The sequence below is a fragment of the Pholis gunnellus genome (genome assembly GCF_910591455.1).
Source record: "Pholis gunnellus genome assembly, chromosome: 23".
NCBI lineage: Eukaryota > Metazoa > Chordata > Actinopteri > Perciformes > Pholidae > Pholis > Pholis gunnellus.
In genome coordinates, this window is record NC_136550.1 from 11,037,829 (window position 1) to 11,055,172 (window position 17,344).

A 17,344-nucleotide genomic window follows, 5' to 3' on the forward strand; every position below is an offset into this window, starting at 1 on the left:
ATTCAACATGCTATACTATGACTTTTTTCGACATGCTATACTATGACTTTATTCGACATGCTATACTATGACTTTTTTCGACATGCTATACTATGACTTATACTATGACTTATTTCGACATGCTATACTATGACTTATACTATGACTTATTTCGACATGCTATACTATGACTTATTTCGACATGCTATACTATGACTTATTTCGACATGCTATACTATGACTTTATTCGACATGCTATACTATGACTTTATTCGAAATGCTAAACTATGACTTTATTCGACATGCTATACTATGACTTATACTATGACTTATTTCGACATGCTATACTATGACTTATACTATGACTTTAGTCGACATGCTATACTATGACTTATTTCGACATGCTATACTATGACTTATTTCGACATGCTATACTATGACTTTATTCGACATGCTATACTATGACTTATACTATGACTTTTTTCGACATGCTATACTATGACTTATACTATGACTTATTTCGTCATGCTATACTATGACTTATTTCGACATGCTATACTATGACTTATTTCGACATGCTATACTATGACTTCATTCGACATGCTAAACTATGACTTTATTCGAAATGCTATACTATGACTTTTTTCGACATGCTATACTATGACTTATACTATGACTTATTTCGTCATGCTATACTATGACTTATTTCGACATGCTATACTATGACTTATTTCGACATGCTATACTATGACTTATTTCGACATGCTATACTATGACTTATTTCGACATGCTATACTATGACTTATTTCGACATGCTATACTATGACTTATTTCGACATGCTATACTATGACTTATTTCGACATGCTATACTATGACTTATTTCGACATGCCATACTATGACTTTATTCGACATGCTATACTATGACTTTATTCGACATGCTATACTATGACTTATTTCGACATGCTATACTATGACTTATTTCGACATGCTATACTGTGACTTATTTCGACATGCTATACTATGACTTTTTTCGACATGCTATCCTATGACTTTATTCGACATGCTATACTATGACTTTATTCGACATGCTATACTATGACTTATTTCGACATGCTATACTATGACTTTATTCGACATGCTATACTATGACTTATTTCGACATGCTATACTATGACTTTATTCGACATGCTATACTATGACTTTTTTCGACATGCTATACTATGACTTTTTTCGACATGCTATACTATGACTTATACTATGACTTATTTCGACATGCTATACTATGACTTATTTCGACATGCTATACTATGACTTTTTTCGACATGCTATACTATGACTTCATTCGACATGCTATACTATGACTTTATTCGACATGCTATACTATGACTTTTTTCGAAATGCTTTACTATGACTTTATTTGACATGCTATACTATGACTTTATTCGACATGCTATACTATGACTATTCGACATGCTATACTATGACTTATACTATGACTTATTTCGACATGCTATACTATGACTTATTTCGACATGCTATACTATGACTTTATTCGACATGCTATACTATGACTTATTTCGAAATGCTTTACTATGACTTTATTCGACATGCTATACTATGACTTTATTCGACATGCTATACTATGACTATTCGACATGCTATACTATGACTTTTTTCGACATGCTATACTATGACTTTATTCGACATGCTATACTATGACTATTCGACATGCTATACTATGACTTATTTCGACATGCTATACTATGACTTTTTTCGACATGCTATACTATGACTTATTTCGACATGCTATACTATGACTTTATTCGACATGCTATACTATGACTATTCAACATGCTATACTATGACTATTCGACATGCTATACTATGACTTTTTTCGACATGCTATACCATGACTTTATTCGACATGCTATACTATGACTATTCGACATGCTATACTATGACTTATTTCGACATGCTATACTATGACTTATACTATGACTTATTTCGACATGCTATACTATGACTTATTTCGAAATGCTTTACTATGACTTATTTCGACATGCTATACTATGACTTTATTCGACATGCTATACTATGACTTATTTCGAAATGCTTTACTATAACTTTATTCGACATGCTATACTATGACTTTATTCGACATGCTATACTATGACTATTCGACATGCTATACTATGACTTTTTTCGACATGCTATACTATGACTTTATTCGACATGCTATACTATGACTATTCGACATGCTATACTATGACTTATTTCGACATGCTATACTATGACTTATTTCGACATGCTATACTATGACTTATACTATGACTTATTTCGACATGCTATACTATGACTTATTTCGACATGCTATACTATGACTTTATTCGACATGCTATACTATGACTTTTTTCGACATGCTATACTATGACTTTATTCGACATGCTATACTATGACTTTTTTCGACATGCTATACTATGACTTTATTCGACATGCTATACTATGACTTTTTTCGACATGCTATACTATGACTTATACTGTGACTTATTTCGACATGCTATACTATGACTTATTTCGACATGCTATACTATGACTTATACTATGACTTTAGTCGACATGCTATACTATGACTTATTTCGACATGCTATACTATGACTTATTTCGACATGCTATACTATGACTTCATTCGACATGCTATACTATGACTTTATTCAACATGCTATACTATGACTTTTTTCGACATGCTATACTATGACTTATACTATGACTTATTTCGTCATGCTATACTATGACTTATTTCGACATGCTATACTATGACTTATTTCGACATGCTATACTATGACTTCATTCGACATGCTAAACTTTGACTTTATTCGACATGCTATACTATGACTTTTTTCGACATGCTATACTATGACTTATACTATGACTTATTTCGTCATGCTATACTATGATTTATTTCGACATGCTATACTATGACTTATTTCGACATGCTATACTATGACTTATTTCGACATGCTATACTATGACTTATTTCGACATGCTATACTATGACTTATACTATGACTTATTTCGACATGCTATACTATGACTTATTTCGACATGCTATACTATGACTTATTTCGACATGCTATACTATGACTTATTTCGACATGCTATACTATGACTTATTTCGACATGCTATACTATGACTTTATTCGACATGCTATACTATGACTTTATTCGACATGCTATACTATGACTTATTTCGACATGCTATACTATGACTTATTTCGACATGCTATACTATGACTTATTTCGACATGCTATACTATGACTTTATTCGACATGCTATACTATGACTTTTTTCGACATGCTATCCTATGACTTTATTCGACATGCTATACTATGACTTTATTCGACATGCTATACTATGACTTATTTCGACATGCTATACTATGACTTTATTCGACATGCTATACTATGACTTATTTCGACATGCTATACTATGACTTTATTCGACATGATATACTATGACTTATTTCGACATGCTATACTATGACTTTATTCGACATGCTATACTATGACTTATTTCGACATGCTATACTATGACTTTATTCGACATGCTATACTATGACTTATTTCGACATGCTATACTATGACTTTATTCGACATGATATACTATGACTTTTTTCGACATGCTATACTATGACTTTTTTCGACATGCTATACTATGACTTATACTATGACTTATTTCGACATGCTATACTATGACTTTTTTCGACATGCTATACTATGACTTCATTCGACATGCTATACTATGACTATTCGACATGCTATACTATGACTTTTTTCGAAATGCTTTACTATGACTTTATTTGACATGCTATACTATGACTTTATTCGACATGCTATACTATGACTATTCGACATGCTATACTATGACTTATACTATGACTTATTTCGACATGCTATACTATGACTTTTTTCGACATGCTATACTATGACTTATTTCGACATGCTATACTATGACTTTTGTCGACATGCTATACTATGACTTATTTCGACATGCTATACTATGACTTCATTCGACATGCTATACTATGACTTTATTCGACATGCTATACTATGACTTATTTCGAAATGCTTTACTATGACTTTATTCGACATGCTATACTATGACTTTATTCGACATGCTATACTATGACTATTCGACATGCTATACTATGACTTTTTTCGACATGCTATACTATGACTTTATTCGACATGCTATACTATGACTATTCGACATGCTATACTATGACTTATTTCGACATGCTATACTATGACTTTTTTCGACATGCTATACTATGACTTATTTCGACATGCTATACTATGACTTTATTCGACATGATATACTATGACTTTTTTCGACATGCTATACTATGACTTTTTTCGACATGCTATACTATGACTTATACTATGACTTATTTCGACATGCTATACTATGACTTATTTCGACATGCTATACTATGACTTTAGTCGACATGCTATACTATGACTTTATTCGACATGCTATACTATGACTTTATTCGACATGCTATACTATGACTTTTTTCGACATGCTATACTATGACTCTATTCGACATGCTATACTATGACTTATACTATGACTTATTTCGACATGCTATACTATGACTTATTTCGACATGCTATACTATGACTTATTTCGACATGCTATACTATGACTTATTTCGACATGCTATACTATGACTTATTTCGACATGCTATACTATGACTTATTTCGACATGCTATACTATGACTTCATTCGACATGCTATACTATGACTTATTTCGACATGCTATACTATGACTTATTTCGACATGCTATACTATGACTTCATTCGACATGCTATACTATGACTTTATTCGACATGCTATACTATGACTTATTTCGAAATGCTTTACTATGACTTTATTCGACATGCTATACTATGACTTTATTCGACATGCTATACTATGACTATTCGACATGCTATACTATGACTTTTTTCGACATGCTATACTATGACTTTTTTCGACATGCTATACTATGACTTTATTCAACATGCTATACTATGACTTTTTTCGACATGCTATACTATGACTTTATTCGACATGCTATACTATGACTTTTTTCGACATGCTATACTATGACTTATACTATGACTTATTTCGACATGCTATACTATGACTTATACTATGACTTATTTCGACATGCTATACTATGACTTATTTCGACATGCTATACTATGACTTATTTCGACATGCTATACTATGACTTTATTCGACATGCTATACTATGACTTTATTCGAAATGCTAAACTATGACTTTATTCGACATGCTATACTATGACTTATACTATGACTTATTTCGACATGCTATACTATGACATACTATGACTTTAGTCGACATGCTATACTATGACTTATTTCGACATGCTATACTATGACTTATTTCGACATGCTATACTATGACTTTATTCGACATGCTATACTATGACTTATACTATGACTTTTTTCGACATGCTATACTATGACTTATACTATGACTTATTTCGTCATGCTATACTATGACTTATTTCGACATGCTATACTATGACTTATTTCGACATGCTATACTATGACTTCATTCGACATGCTAAACTATGACTTTATTCGAAATGCTATACTATGACTTTTTTCGACATGCTATACTATGACTTATACTATGACTTATTTCGTCATGCTATACTATGACTTATTTCGACATGCTATACTATGACTTATTTCGACATGCTATACTATGACTTATTTCGACATGCTATACTATGACTTATTTCGACATGCTATACTATGACTTATTTCGACATGCTATACTATGACTTATTTCGACATGCTATACTATGACTTATTTCGACATGCTATACTATGACTTATTTCGACATGCTATACTATGACTTTATTCGACATGCTATACTATGACTTTATTCGACATGCTATACTATGACTTATTTCGACATGCTATACTATGACTTATTTCGACATGCTATACTGTGACTTATTTCGACATGCTATACTATGACTTTTTTCGACATGCTATCCTATGACTTTATTCGACATGCTATACTATGACTTTATTCGACATGCTATACTATGACTTATTTCGACATGCTATACTATGACTTTATTCGACATGCTATACTATGACTTATTTCGACATGCTATACTATGACTTTATTCGACATGCTATACTATGACTTTTTTCGACATGCTATACTATGACTTTTTTCGACATGCTATACTATGACTTATACTATGACTTATTTCGACATGCTATACTATGACTTATTTCGACATGCTATACTATGACTTTTTTCGACATGCTATACTATGACTTTATTCGACATGCTATACTATGACTTTATTCGACATGCTATACTATGACTTTTTTCGAAATGCTTTACTATGACTTTATTTGACATGCTATACTATGACTTTATTCGACATGCTATACTATGACTATTCGACATGCTATACTATGACTTATACTATGACTTATTTCGACATGCTATACTATGACTTATTTCGACATGCTATACTATGACTTTATTCGACATGCTATACTATGACTTATTTCGAAATGCTTTACTATGACTTTATTCGACATGCTATACTATGACTTTATTCGACATGCTATACTATGACTATTCGACATGCTATACTATGACTTTTTTCGACATGCTATACTATGACTTTATTCGACATGCTATACTATGACTATTCGACATGCTATACTATGACTTATTTCGACATGCTATACTATGACTTTTTTCGACATGCTATACTATGACTTATTTCGACATGCTATACTATGACTTTATTCGACATGCTATACTATGACTATTCAACATGCTATACTATGACTATTCGACATGCTATACTATGACTTTTTTCGACATGCTATACTATGACTTTATTCGACATGCTATACTATGACTATTCGACATGCTATACTATGACTTATTTCGACATGCTATACTATGACTTATACTATGACTTATTTCGACATGCTATACTATGACTTATTTCGAAATGCTTTACTATGACTTATTTCGACATGCTATACTATGACTTTATTCGACATGCTATACTATGACTTATTTCGAAATGCTTTACTATAACTTTATTCGACATGCTATACTATGACTTTATTCGACATGCTATACTATGACTATTCGACATGCTATACTATGACTTTTTTCGACATGCTATACTATGACTTTATTCGACATGCTATACTATGACTATTCGACATGCTATACTATGACTTATTTCGACATGCTATACTATGACTTATTTCGACATGCTATACTATGACTTATACTATGACTTATTTCGACATGCTATACTATGACTTATTTCGACATGCTATACTATGACTTTATTCAACATGCTATACTATGACTTTTTTCGACATGCTATACTATGACTTTATTCGACATGCTATACTATGACTTTTTTCGACATGCTATACTATGACTTTATTCGACATGCTATACTATGACTTTTTTCGACATGCTATACTATGACTTATACTGTGACTTATTTCGACATGCTATACTATGACTTATTTCGACATGCTATACTATGACTTATACTATGACTTTAGTCGACATGCTATACTATGACTTATTTCGACATGCTATACTATGACTTATTTCGACATGCTATACTATGACTTCATTCGACATGCTATACTATGACTTTATTCAACATGCTATACTATGACTTTTTTCGACATGCTATACTATGACTTATACTATGACTTATTTCGTCATGCTATACTATGACTTATTTCGACATGCTATACTATGACTTATTTCGACATGCTATACTATGACTTCATTCGACATGCTAAACTTTGACTTTATTCGACATGCTATACTATGACTTTTTTCGACATGCTATACTATGACTTATACTATGACTTATTTCGTCATGCTATACTATGATTTATTTCGACATGCTATACTATGACTTATTTCGACATGCTATACTATGACTTATTTCGACATGCTATACTATGACTTATTTCGACATGCTATACTATGACTTATACTATGACTTATTTCGACATGCTATACTATGACTTATTTCGACATGCTATACTATGACTTATTTCGACATGCTATACTATGACTTATTTCGACATGCTATACTATGACTTATTTCGACATGCTATACTATGACTTTATTCGACATGCTATACTATGACTTTATTCGACATGCTATACTATGACTTATTTCGACATGCTATACTATGACTTATTTCGACATGCTATACTGTGACTTATTTCGACATGCTATACTATGACTTTATTCGACATGCTATACTATGACTTTTTTCGACATGCTATACTATGACTTTATTCGACATGCTATACTATGACTTTATTCGACATGCTATACTATGACTTATTTCGACATGCTATACTATGACTTTATTCGACATGCTATACTATGACTTATTTCGACATGCTATACTATGACTTTATTCGACATGATATACTATGACTTATTTCGACATGCTATACTATGACTTTATTCGACATGCTATACTATGACTTATTTCGACATGCTATACTATGACTTTATTCGACATGCTATACTATGACTTATTTCGACATGCTATACTATGACTTTATTCGACATGATATACTATGACTTTTTTCGACATGCTATACTATGACTTTTTTCGACATGCTATACTATGACTTATACTATGACTTATTTCGACATGCTATACTATGACTTTTTTCGACATGCTATACTATGACTTCATTCGACATGCTATACTATGACTATTCGACATGCTATACTATGACTTTTTTCGAAATGCTTTACTATGACTTTATTTGACATGCTATACTATGACTTTATTCGACATGCTATACTATGACTATTCGACATGCTATACTATGACTTATACTATGACTTATTTCGACATGCTATACTATGACTTATTTCGACATGCTATACTATGACTTATTTCGACATGCTATACTATGACTTTTGTCGACATGCTATACTATGACTTATTTCGACATGCTATACTATGACTTCATTCGACATGCTATACTATGACTTTATTCGACATGCTATACTATGACTTATTTCGAAATGCTTTACTATGACTTTATTCGACATGCTATACTATGACTTTATTCGACATGCTATACTATGACTATTCGACATGCTATACTATGACTTATTTCGACATGCTATACTATGACTTATTTCGACATGCTATACTATGACTTATTTCGACATGCTATACTATGACTTCATTCGACATGCTATACTATGACTTATTTCGACATGCTATACTATGACTTATTTCGACATGCTATACTATGACTTCATTCGACATGCTATACTATGACTTTATTCGACATGCTATACTATGACTTATTTCGAAATGCTTTACTATGACTTTATTCGACATGCTATACTATGACTTTATTCGACATGCTATACTATGACTATTCGACATGCTATACTATGACTTTTTTCGACATGCTATACTATGACTTTATTCGACATGCTATGCTATGACTATTCGACATGCTATACTATGACTTATTTCGACATGCTATACTATGACTTTTTTCGACATGCTATACTATGACTTATACTATGACTTATTTCGACATGCTATACTATGACTTATTTCGACATGCTATACTATGACTTTATTCGACATGCTATACTATGACTTCATTCGACATGCTATACTATGACTTTATTCGACATGCTATACTATGACTTTTTTCGACATGCTATACTATGACTTATACTATGACTTATTTCGACATGCTATACTATGACTTATTTCGAAATGCTTTACTATGACTTTATTCGACATGCTATACTATGACTTTTTTCGACATGCTATACTATGACTTATTTCGACATGCTATACTATGACTTTTTTCGACATGCTATACTAAAGTCATAGTATAGCATGTCGAAATAAGTCATAGTATAGCATGTCGAAATAAGTCATAGTATAGCATGTCGAAATAAGTCATAGTATAGCATGACGAAATAAGTCATAGTATAAGTCATAGTATAGCATGTCGAAAAAAGTCATAGTATAGCATGTTGAAAAAAGTCATCGTATAAGTCATAGTATAGCATATCGAAATAAGTTATAGTATAGCATGTCGAAATAAGTCATAGTATAGCATGTCGAAATAAGTCATAGTATAGCATGTCGAATAAAGTCATAGTATAGCATGTCGAATAAAGTCATAGTATGGCATGTCGAAATAAGTCATAGTATAGCATGTCGAAATAAGTCATAGTATAGCATGTCGAAAAAAGTCATAGTATAGCATGTCGAAAAAAGTCATCGTATAAGTCATAGTATAGCATATCGAAATAAGTCATAGTATAGCATGTCGAAAAAAGTCATCGTATAGCATGTCGAAAAAAGTCATAGTATAGCATGTCGAAAAAAGTCATAGTATAGCATGTCGAAAAAAGTCATAGTATAGCATGTCGAAAAAAGTCATAGTATAGGTCATAGTATAGCATGTTGAATAAAGTCATAGTATAGCATGTTGAATAAAGTCATAGTATAGCATGTCGAAATAAGTCATAGTATAGCATGTCGAAATAAGTCATAGTATAGCATGTCGAAATAAGTCATAGTATAGCATGTCGAAATAAGTCATAGTATAGCATGTCGAAATAAGTCATAGTATAGCATGTCGAAATAAGTCATAGTATAGCATGTCGAAATAAGTCATAGTATAGCATGTCGAAATAAGTCATAGTATAAGTCATAGTATAGCATGTCGAAAAAAGTCATAGTATAGCATGTTGAAAAAAGTCATCATATAAGTCATAGTATAGCATATCGAAATAAGTTATAGTATAGCATGTCGAAATAAGTCATAGTATAGCATGTCGAAATAAGTCATAGTGTAGCATGTCGAAAAAACAAAAGGACCACAAACTACTTTTTTTCATTTATTTGAAAGATTTGTCTTTTCACGATCTGTTATTTCCCTCAATAATTTTTATTATGGATACAATTAAAGTCAAAGAGCTGGAGAGACCAAACACTTTTTATATTTGTCATGTGAGGCTAATAAATTAATTTAAGTGTTCAAAAGAAACAATCATATCCTGGTTTATTCAATGACTTCACAATTACAATATCAAAACATACAGATCCTGTGCTTATAAGAGGTACACAGAGCACAGTAAATGCAGATGTTTTAAACCAGTAACAGACAGAACAAATCTCTCCTCTGACAGTGATTGTGTCTTATTTGTACAGTGATCACACAAACTCCGTCAAAAAAACTGAGCTGATAAAACCGACTTACAGTTGATCCGCCTTCTTCATAAACAGACGTAGCTTGACGAGTCACTCCTCGCATGGTTTCCTTGCGTCTCTCCAGTAAGGGAAACCGAGGATGCAATTAAGAGACTTGGGATGTACCTATAGTATAGTACGTCGAAACAAGTCATAACAATTCATAGTACGTCGAGACAATTCATAGTACAGTATTTCACAATAAGTCATAGTATAGCATGTCGAAAAAGTCTCCACGGTGGTGGAGACCAGCATCTTTTCCAGAGTTCTGTAGCATGTTGAAACAAGTCATAGTACGGTAAGATAACAGACCGTTATTATATTGCAATTCATTCCATTCGTGCTGCTCAGAAAAATGGCATTACTGAAAACCTAACGATAACAAGGTTGCGTTGACTTGTATGGTGCATTTAAGCTCTATTCAATCAAAATAAATGATTATGCTATCATGATGTGGTCAAATTTGATCTTGTTTTAACAGTTGTTGGAGGGAGATGTTTTCACAGCAATATATAGATATTAGAGAAGATTGATAGGAATTAGAATTCAATTGTTTTCTGCAAACAATCAGTAGATGACAATAACAGAGTTTTTGACGGTTTACATTAACTTCTGGATGGTAGTAATTATGCTGTGAGGTTGCCATACATACATGCCTTATTCCTTCAGAAGCATTTATATTGACACTGTAGGAAAAGGAATATATTGTGCTATACATTTCAGACCATACTGCCCAGCCCTATATTAAATATAATGAAAGAAAGGTTGAATACCTGTTAACAATTTAAAGTATAGCAGCAATAGTGTCATTAAAATATCATAGTATGAAATCAGAACATGTCTAGTGGTGTCTTATGAGGAACACTGACTCTAGAGGCGTCTCTTATAAATGTCACTGGCGGATCAGGTGTCACCAAGCAAGTTGATTGGAAAAGAATCAGATGTTTACCAGTCTCTGTTGGATTTATCAAAAAGTTTTTATTAATAGTAATGTCACACAAATTCACAAAGTGTTTAAGACGTCTGGCTCAGTTTGGTGTGTGTGTGTGTGTGTGTATGTCTGTGTGAATTTTCTAAACAGTGCAGTTATAAATAAATGACCACAAAGAGAAGAAAAAGGATAAGGTAATATTGCAACAGGAAAAATAGAATTCTCATTTTAAGAAGATAAAGAGAAGTTGTTCAAAGAGAACATTTAGCACCATCTATCCCATTATCATATTCAACAGATATCATAAAATCATTAAAATCTCGTCTAAAAGCCCCTACATAATAAAAAAAATGACCATTTCTCAAAACACTTTGGAAACAGTTTTTTTCCTTAATGAGCATACAAACACAGCATTCCATTAGTCCTCTTCTCTACGTGAGCAGTGTGCCTATTGTCTACAGGAAATGTGGTGTTATATTCAAGATAAAGGTATCATTTAATATATATCAGAAGAAAAAGGCAGGAGTCATGAGAGGCAAGCACCAGAGAAACAGCAGCCTCCACTCCCGTGGACACACAACCCCAAATGTCAGTTCTTATGGAGCAATCGCTTACTATAAAAAAAAATAATGAGGGAAACAAAATCGCAAACTTGTACAACCCTTTTAAAAAAAAAGGGAGACCATTGATATCCAATAAATAGAAGAAACATTTTAAATTAAATGTACAATGCAAAAAAAGAAATCCAGGAAATACTAAGTCTGCATATTGGAACAAAACAATCAGAGGTACAACACACAAACACCAGATGGCAATGATTTTTTTCTTTCTTTTTTTAAAGAGATACTCCATACAGAGATGGAAGAAATGAACAAAAAGACCTGATGCGTGACAACTTATTATTCGCCAGAGGAAATTAAAGTATAATTCATACAAACACGAGATTTACAACACATACAAGAATTTGAAAGACAAAATGAAATCCCCCCCAAAACAACCAAAGTCGTTAAAACCCGTATGTTTTGAAGCATTCCAAACATTTGTATTTTTTAAAATTCTTAATGCTCTAGAAAAATGTTCATATCTCTATTATTAGTATTTTTCATTTTGTCTCTTTTCTAAATACAAGGCCAATGTGGTATATATCTAGGTTGATCTAGTTTAGAAAAAACAAATCAATAAATTATTTTTTAAAAAAGACAGCACCCCACAAAAATTGCAAACAGCATGTACAAATCTCAGTATTCAAGACGAGAACAACAGGAACAAGTGAAGTTCTCTGGTATTGACACAAACACACCATTGGAACCAGCGTGTACCCTCTGCAGTTTGTTCAATGGCAGCACCAACTGCCCCCTTGTGGGTGTCTGGTTAAAAGCACCATCTGAGAGTAAACTGGTATTTTATTGGCGGCTTGGTATTTCTTTTTGTAAACAGTAATGGTGAGTAAACGTATTCAACTGGCTGTTCGGCAAGTGTTAGCAGTAGTAGCAAAAATGATTTTAAATAATGAAACGTTAAGTTGAAAACCAAAGTGAAACTGTGTCTTTTTGTCCTGGCTTGCAGGAGTTTTGGTTATGGCTGAGGAGACGCAGGAGGGGAGCTCTGTCACCGGGAGGAGGCCTGGTGAGACACAAGACGGAGACTAAGTCACAAACATCTTAATTGACTTAAAAGTTTAAATTGACAAGTTGTTGTTATTCTCTCTAGTCAGAAAGGAGCAACAACAGACAGCAGGGACATTGAACAGAGGTACGCGTCTGCTTACCAGATTGAATGAGTCGTATGTGTTCATGAGCTCCTCTGTGCGGTACTGCTCCAGCACCACCACGTTAGTCAGGTTGGGGCTACGCTGACGTGCGCAGTCCTCACAGTGAACCACATACGTCTTCCTGCTGTTGCTCTCACTTGTCACAAACAACAAATTGAACACCTCCAGCTGTAGAAGAGAGAATAGGTTAGGAAACATTCCCATTAACCTGCATTAGTTTAGCTAGATGTATCTAATAAACTGGCAAGTGACTCTGTGATAAAGAGACTAGTAGCTACTCACGTCACACTCGTTGCAGTAGTAGGCAGGCTCCTCCTTGACCCGACTCTGATAAGATAACTTCTTCCCGTCAGCCACCAGTTGGTCCCGCAGAATCTGGATGTGCTTCATGGACTGCAGCAGGCAGTGTCTGGCGAAAGGGTAAGAATACAAACAAATGTTTAAATCTTGTTTTATACAGCTTAGCATATGTATCGTTCCAAATGGAATCCGATACAACAACCCAGCAATAAGTACTGCTTCAATCAAGGTTGTAATGTTGATTGTGAAGTGGTGCATCTTCTTAAAAATGATAACCTTTATGAAGTGAGATGTATTGCGGGGCTGTTCATTGCTTAGGTAGGTGTAACTAAGTACACTTCATATGTACTCACTTGACCAGCTTGAAGGTGTCTGGGTCAGTGATCTTGACGGTGCGGGCTGCGTTCCAGGACACGTGAATCATGGGGACAATGGACTTCACCTTCTTCACTTCGTTCCACTCAAACCTCTCAAGGGCCAGCTGGTACTGGTAAGCTGCAGAGACACGTGAAACAATGTTTTACTCGATATTATAACTATTGTTGAAGTAGTCTGTATTTGGTCACCAGGTGGCGCACTCCTTACCATTGAGAGGGCCGACATTCCATGCGATGTTGTTGCACCAGCCAACGGCCTGAACCCAGTGAACAGTTCCAGCGTTGATCCACACCAAATCTCCAGGCCGCTGGATGAAGCGGTACACTGGGATGTTTGATTTGTAGAGGTCCTCCAACACTGGCCACCAGGACCCTGTCAGGTAGTCCACTCCATGCCTGAGCACATAAGAGGAAAAAGGTATGTTGGGCAGTGATCGTCAACTGGTGGCACGCCACAACGTCCCAGGCAGACATTCAAGAGGGTGAATTTGATCACCTTGGCTTAGCATGGTTAGCCTGGTTAGTCAAGCTCAACTGACAACTATCTGTGGATGAACTTCTAACAGCATCATCCAAATATGTTGATAAGTGGAGCAAAACCAAAACAGACTACATGGCAAATCCTTCTCACCACTGCACATTCAGACTGAAGGACTGCGGTAGTGTCTACTCACTTTACACAGAAGTCACTGATGGCGTGCCAGTAGTTCTCATGGACGGAGAACCACTCACAGTCTCCAGGGCCAATGTTGATGTTCACCGAGCAAAAGTTATTGTTCTCCTGGTGACCTGTTGATTAAGGAAAGAATATTCTCACATATAGGATTTAGAATTAAACTTGTGTTTCATACTGTGTTTAACTAAAGGTGTCTTTCCACCCGTTTCAGACATTACCTGGCGTTCGGCTCCCTGGAACTTTCATATAGAGCTGGACAGTGTTCATGCCTAGGATGGTGTGTCCAACATGACTCAGCATGTTTCCACTGGATGCCACACGCATAAACGCCGGCAGCTTCTGCAACTCCTGAAGCTGGGACTTCCACCTAAGCAAAGACGTCAACTTTTATCTTTAGAAATGTAGCATGAATTTACATGTAGAAACAGATGTAGTACAAAGGAGCTGTGCTTGCTATGATCTAAGGATGATCTATTAAAGTTGCTCACCTCTTGGGATCTGAGAGGTCAATGTTGGTGCCAAACTTAATTATCTTGCCCACTTGTTTCTGCTCACCACTGAGGAAAGGAAAACATTATTATTAAGTGTTGCTAACAATTGCAAAACACAATCAGTAAACTTTGCACAGTATCCTTACCTGCTACTTTCTTTAGAGTTGTCTTTGCTTGGAGTGTCTAAACTGTTTGATATCTTCTTCTCCTTCTCATCTTCATCGTCCTCATCGTCACTGCCTTTCTCCTCCTGGAAACACAAACCACATGTTTATCAGCTTTATCACAACATAAGAAACATTAAATGTTCAGAATGTACATGAATGCAGAAATTGTGGAAGCTCAAGTTGTTAGAGTAGAAGTACTAACAGTACCACTATTAGCGGCAGGGATAGTCATTTACCTGCAGACTCTCTTGGAAACTGGAGGCCTGGTACTGGGCATACTTGGCAATGGTGGTGTGGGATCGACTGCTCTCACAGGGCCACGTCTGGCCGGTCCCGCTGGGGTCCCAGTTCTCATCAGCAGGCTGCTGTACCTGAGTCCTCACCTCTACCGCCTGCTCAGCATTAGCTTCCACAAGTGACTTTGTAGAAAACAGCCCCAGGTCTAAAAACAAGGACACATTTACATTACAACCAATCGATGCAGATGAATAGTATATTGTTTGCAACTAATGGGTCGACATTTTGACCAAGGCAAGATGCTTAGAGGCGACAGGATTCTCATTTTCAGGTTCATTCCTTAATGTTCAGAATCTCATATTTCCCTCTGTCTCTTTAAGCCCCCCCTCCCAAAAGCCTACCATGGGTTATTGCATGTAAATAAATGTAACGCATTAACATACTGAGTCGTAGAGATCCAGCCAGGCCTCTGATGACAGTAACAGGATTCTTGGGGTCTGTACAAAACTGCAGCAGCACAGGGGAGAAGGCGTCCCTCTTACTCTCCAACTAGAGAGGAGAAGAATTAGTCAATACACATCTCCACAAGAGGGCAGCACATGCATGTTGTATCTAAATAACTTTATGGTCTGATTAAACAGAAAAAGAACTTGTTGTGTTTACTGTGTGTTATAATAGATAAAATATCTCAAATGTGTCAAATGAAAGAAGGCTAGTATGTATGAAACATAGTGACGTACATAGATGCTGGGTGTAGGAGGGTTGAGTTTCTCTCTGGGAATGGGTTCATCTGAGGTCATGATGGGCTTGACAGAGAAGGCTGGGAGCAAGTAAGATTCTCTGAACTTCCCTTTTACTCTGGCCCCCCTACAACAGAAAAAAACACAACATGTTGACAGATGCAAACAAAAAGAAACAAAACACAGGTTTCTAGTCCTGTGCGCGTGCTACCTGATGGGTAATTATCCTTTGCGCAACACAAATATACTACTCTAACCTGTTCATAGACATATCCGTGAATGCATCCCCGATATATGCCTAGAAA

General features: G+C 34.8%; 1 protein-coding gene across 2 annotated transcripts in view; it reads right to left on the reverse strand.

Annotated features, from left to right (window-relative positions):
- Positions 1-12,342: 12,342 nt before the first annotated feature.
- The window catches only part of kdm6ba (lysine (K)-specific demethylase 6B, a), a 47,001-nt gene continuing 41,999 nt past the window's right edge, over positions 12,343-17,344 (reverse strand). For both annotated transcript variants that reach the window (XM_079184659.1, XM_079184658.1), the window contains 12 exons: positions 17,040-17,166; positions 16,743-16,848; positions 16,299-16,504; positions 16,042-16,145; positions 15,893-15,961; positions 15,623-15,771; positions 15,403-15,517; positions 14,937-15,124; positions 14,705-14,846; positions 14,334-14,460; positions 14,049-14,219; positions 12,343-13,903 (listed from right to left, as the gene is read on the reverse strand). In XM_079184659.1, coding sequence (XP_079040785.1) covers positions 13,889-13,903; positions 14,049-14,219; positions 14,334-14,460; positions 14,705-14,846; positions 14,937-15,124; positions 15,403-15,517; positions 15,623-15,771; positions 15,893-15,961; positions 16,042-16,145; positions 16,299-16,504; positions 16,743-16,848; positions 17,040-17,166 — 1,519 coding nt within the window. In that variant the 3' untranslated portion in view covers positions 12,343-13,888. The remainder of the gene's footprint in view (positions 13,904-14,048; positions 14,220-14,333; positions 14,461-14,704; positions 14,847-14,936; positions 15,125-15,402; positions 15,518-15,622; positions 15,772-15,892; positions 15,962-16,041; positions 16,146-16,298; positions 16,505-16,742; positions 16,849-17,039; positions 17,167-17,344) is intronic.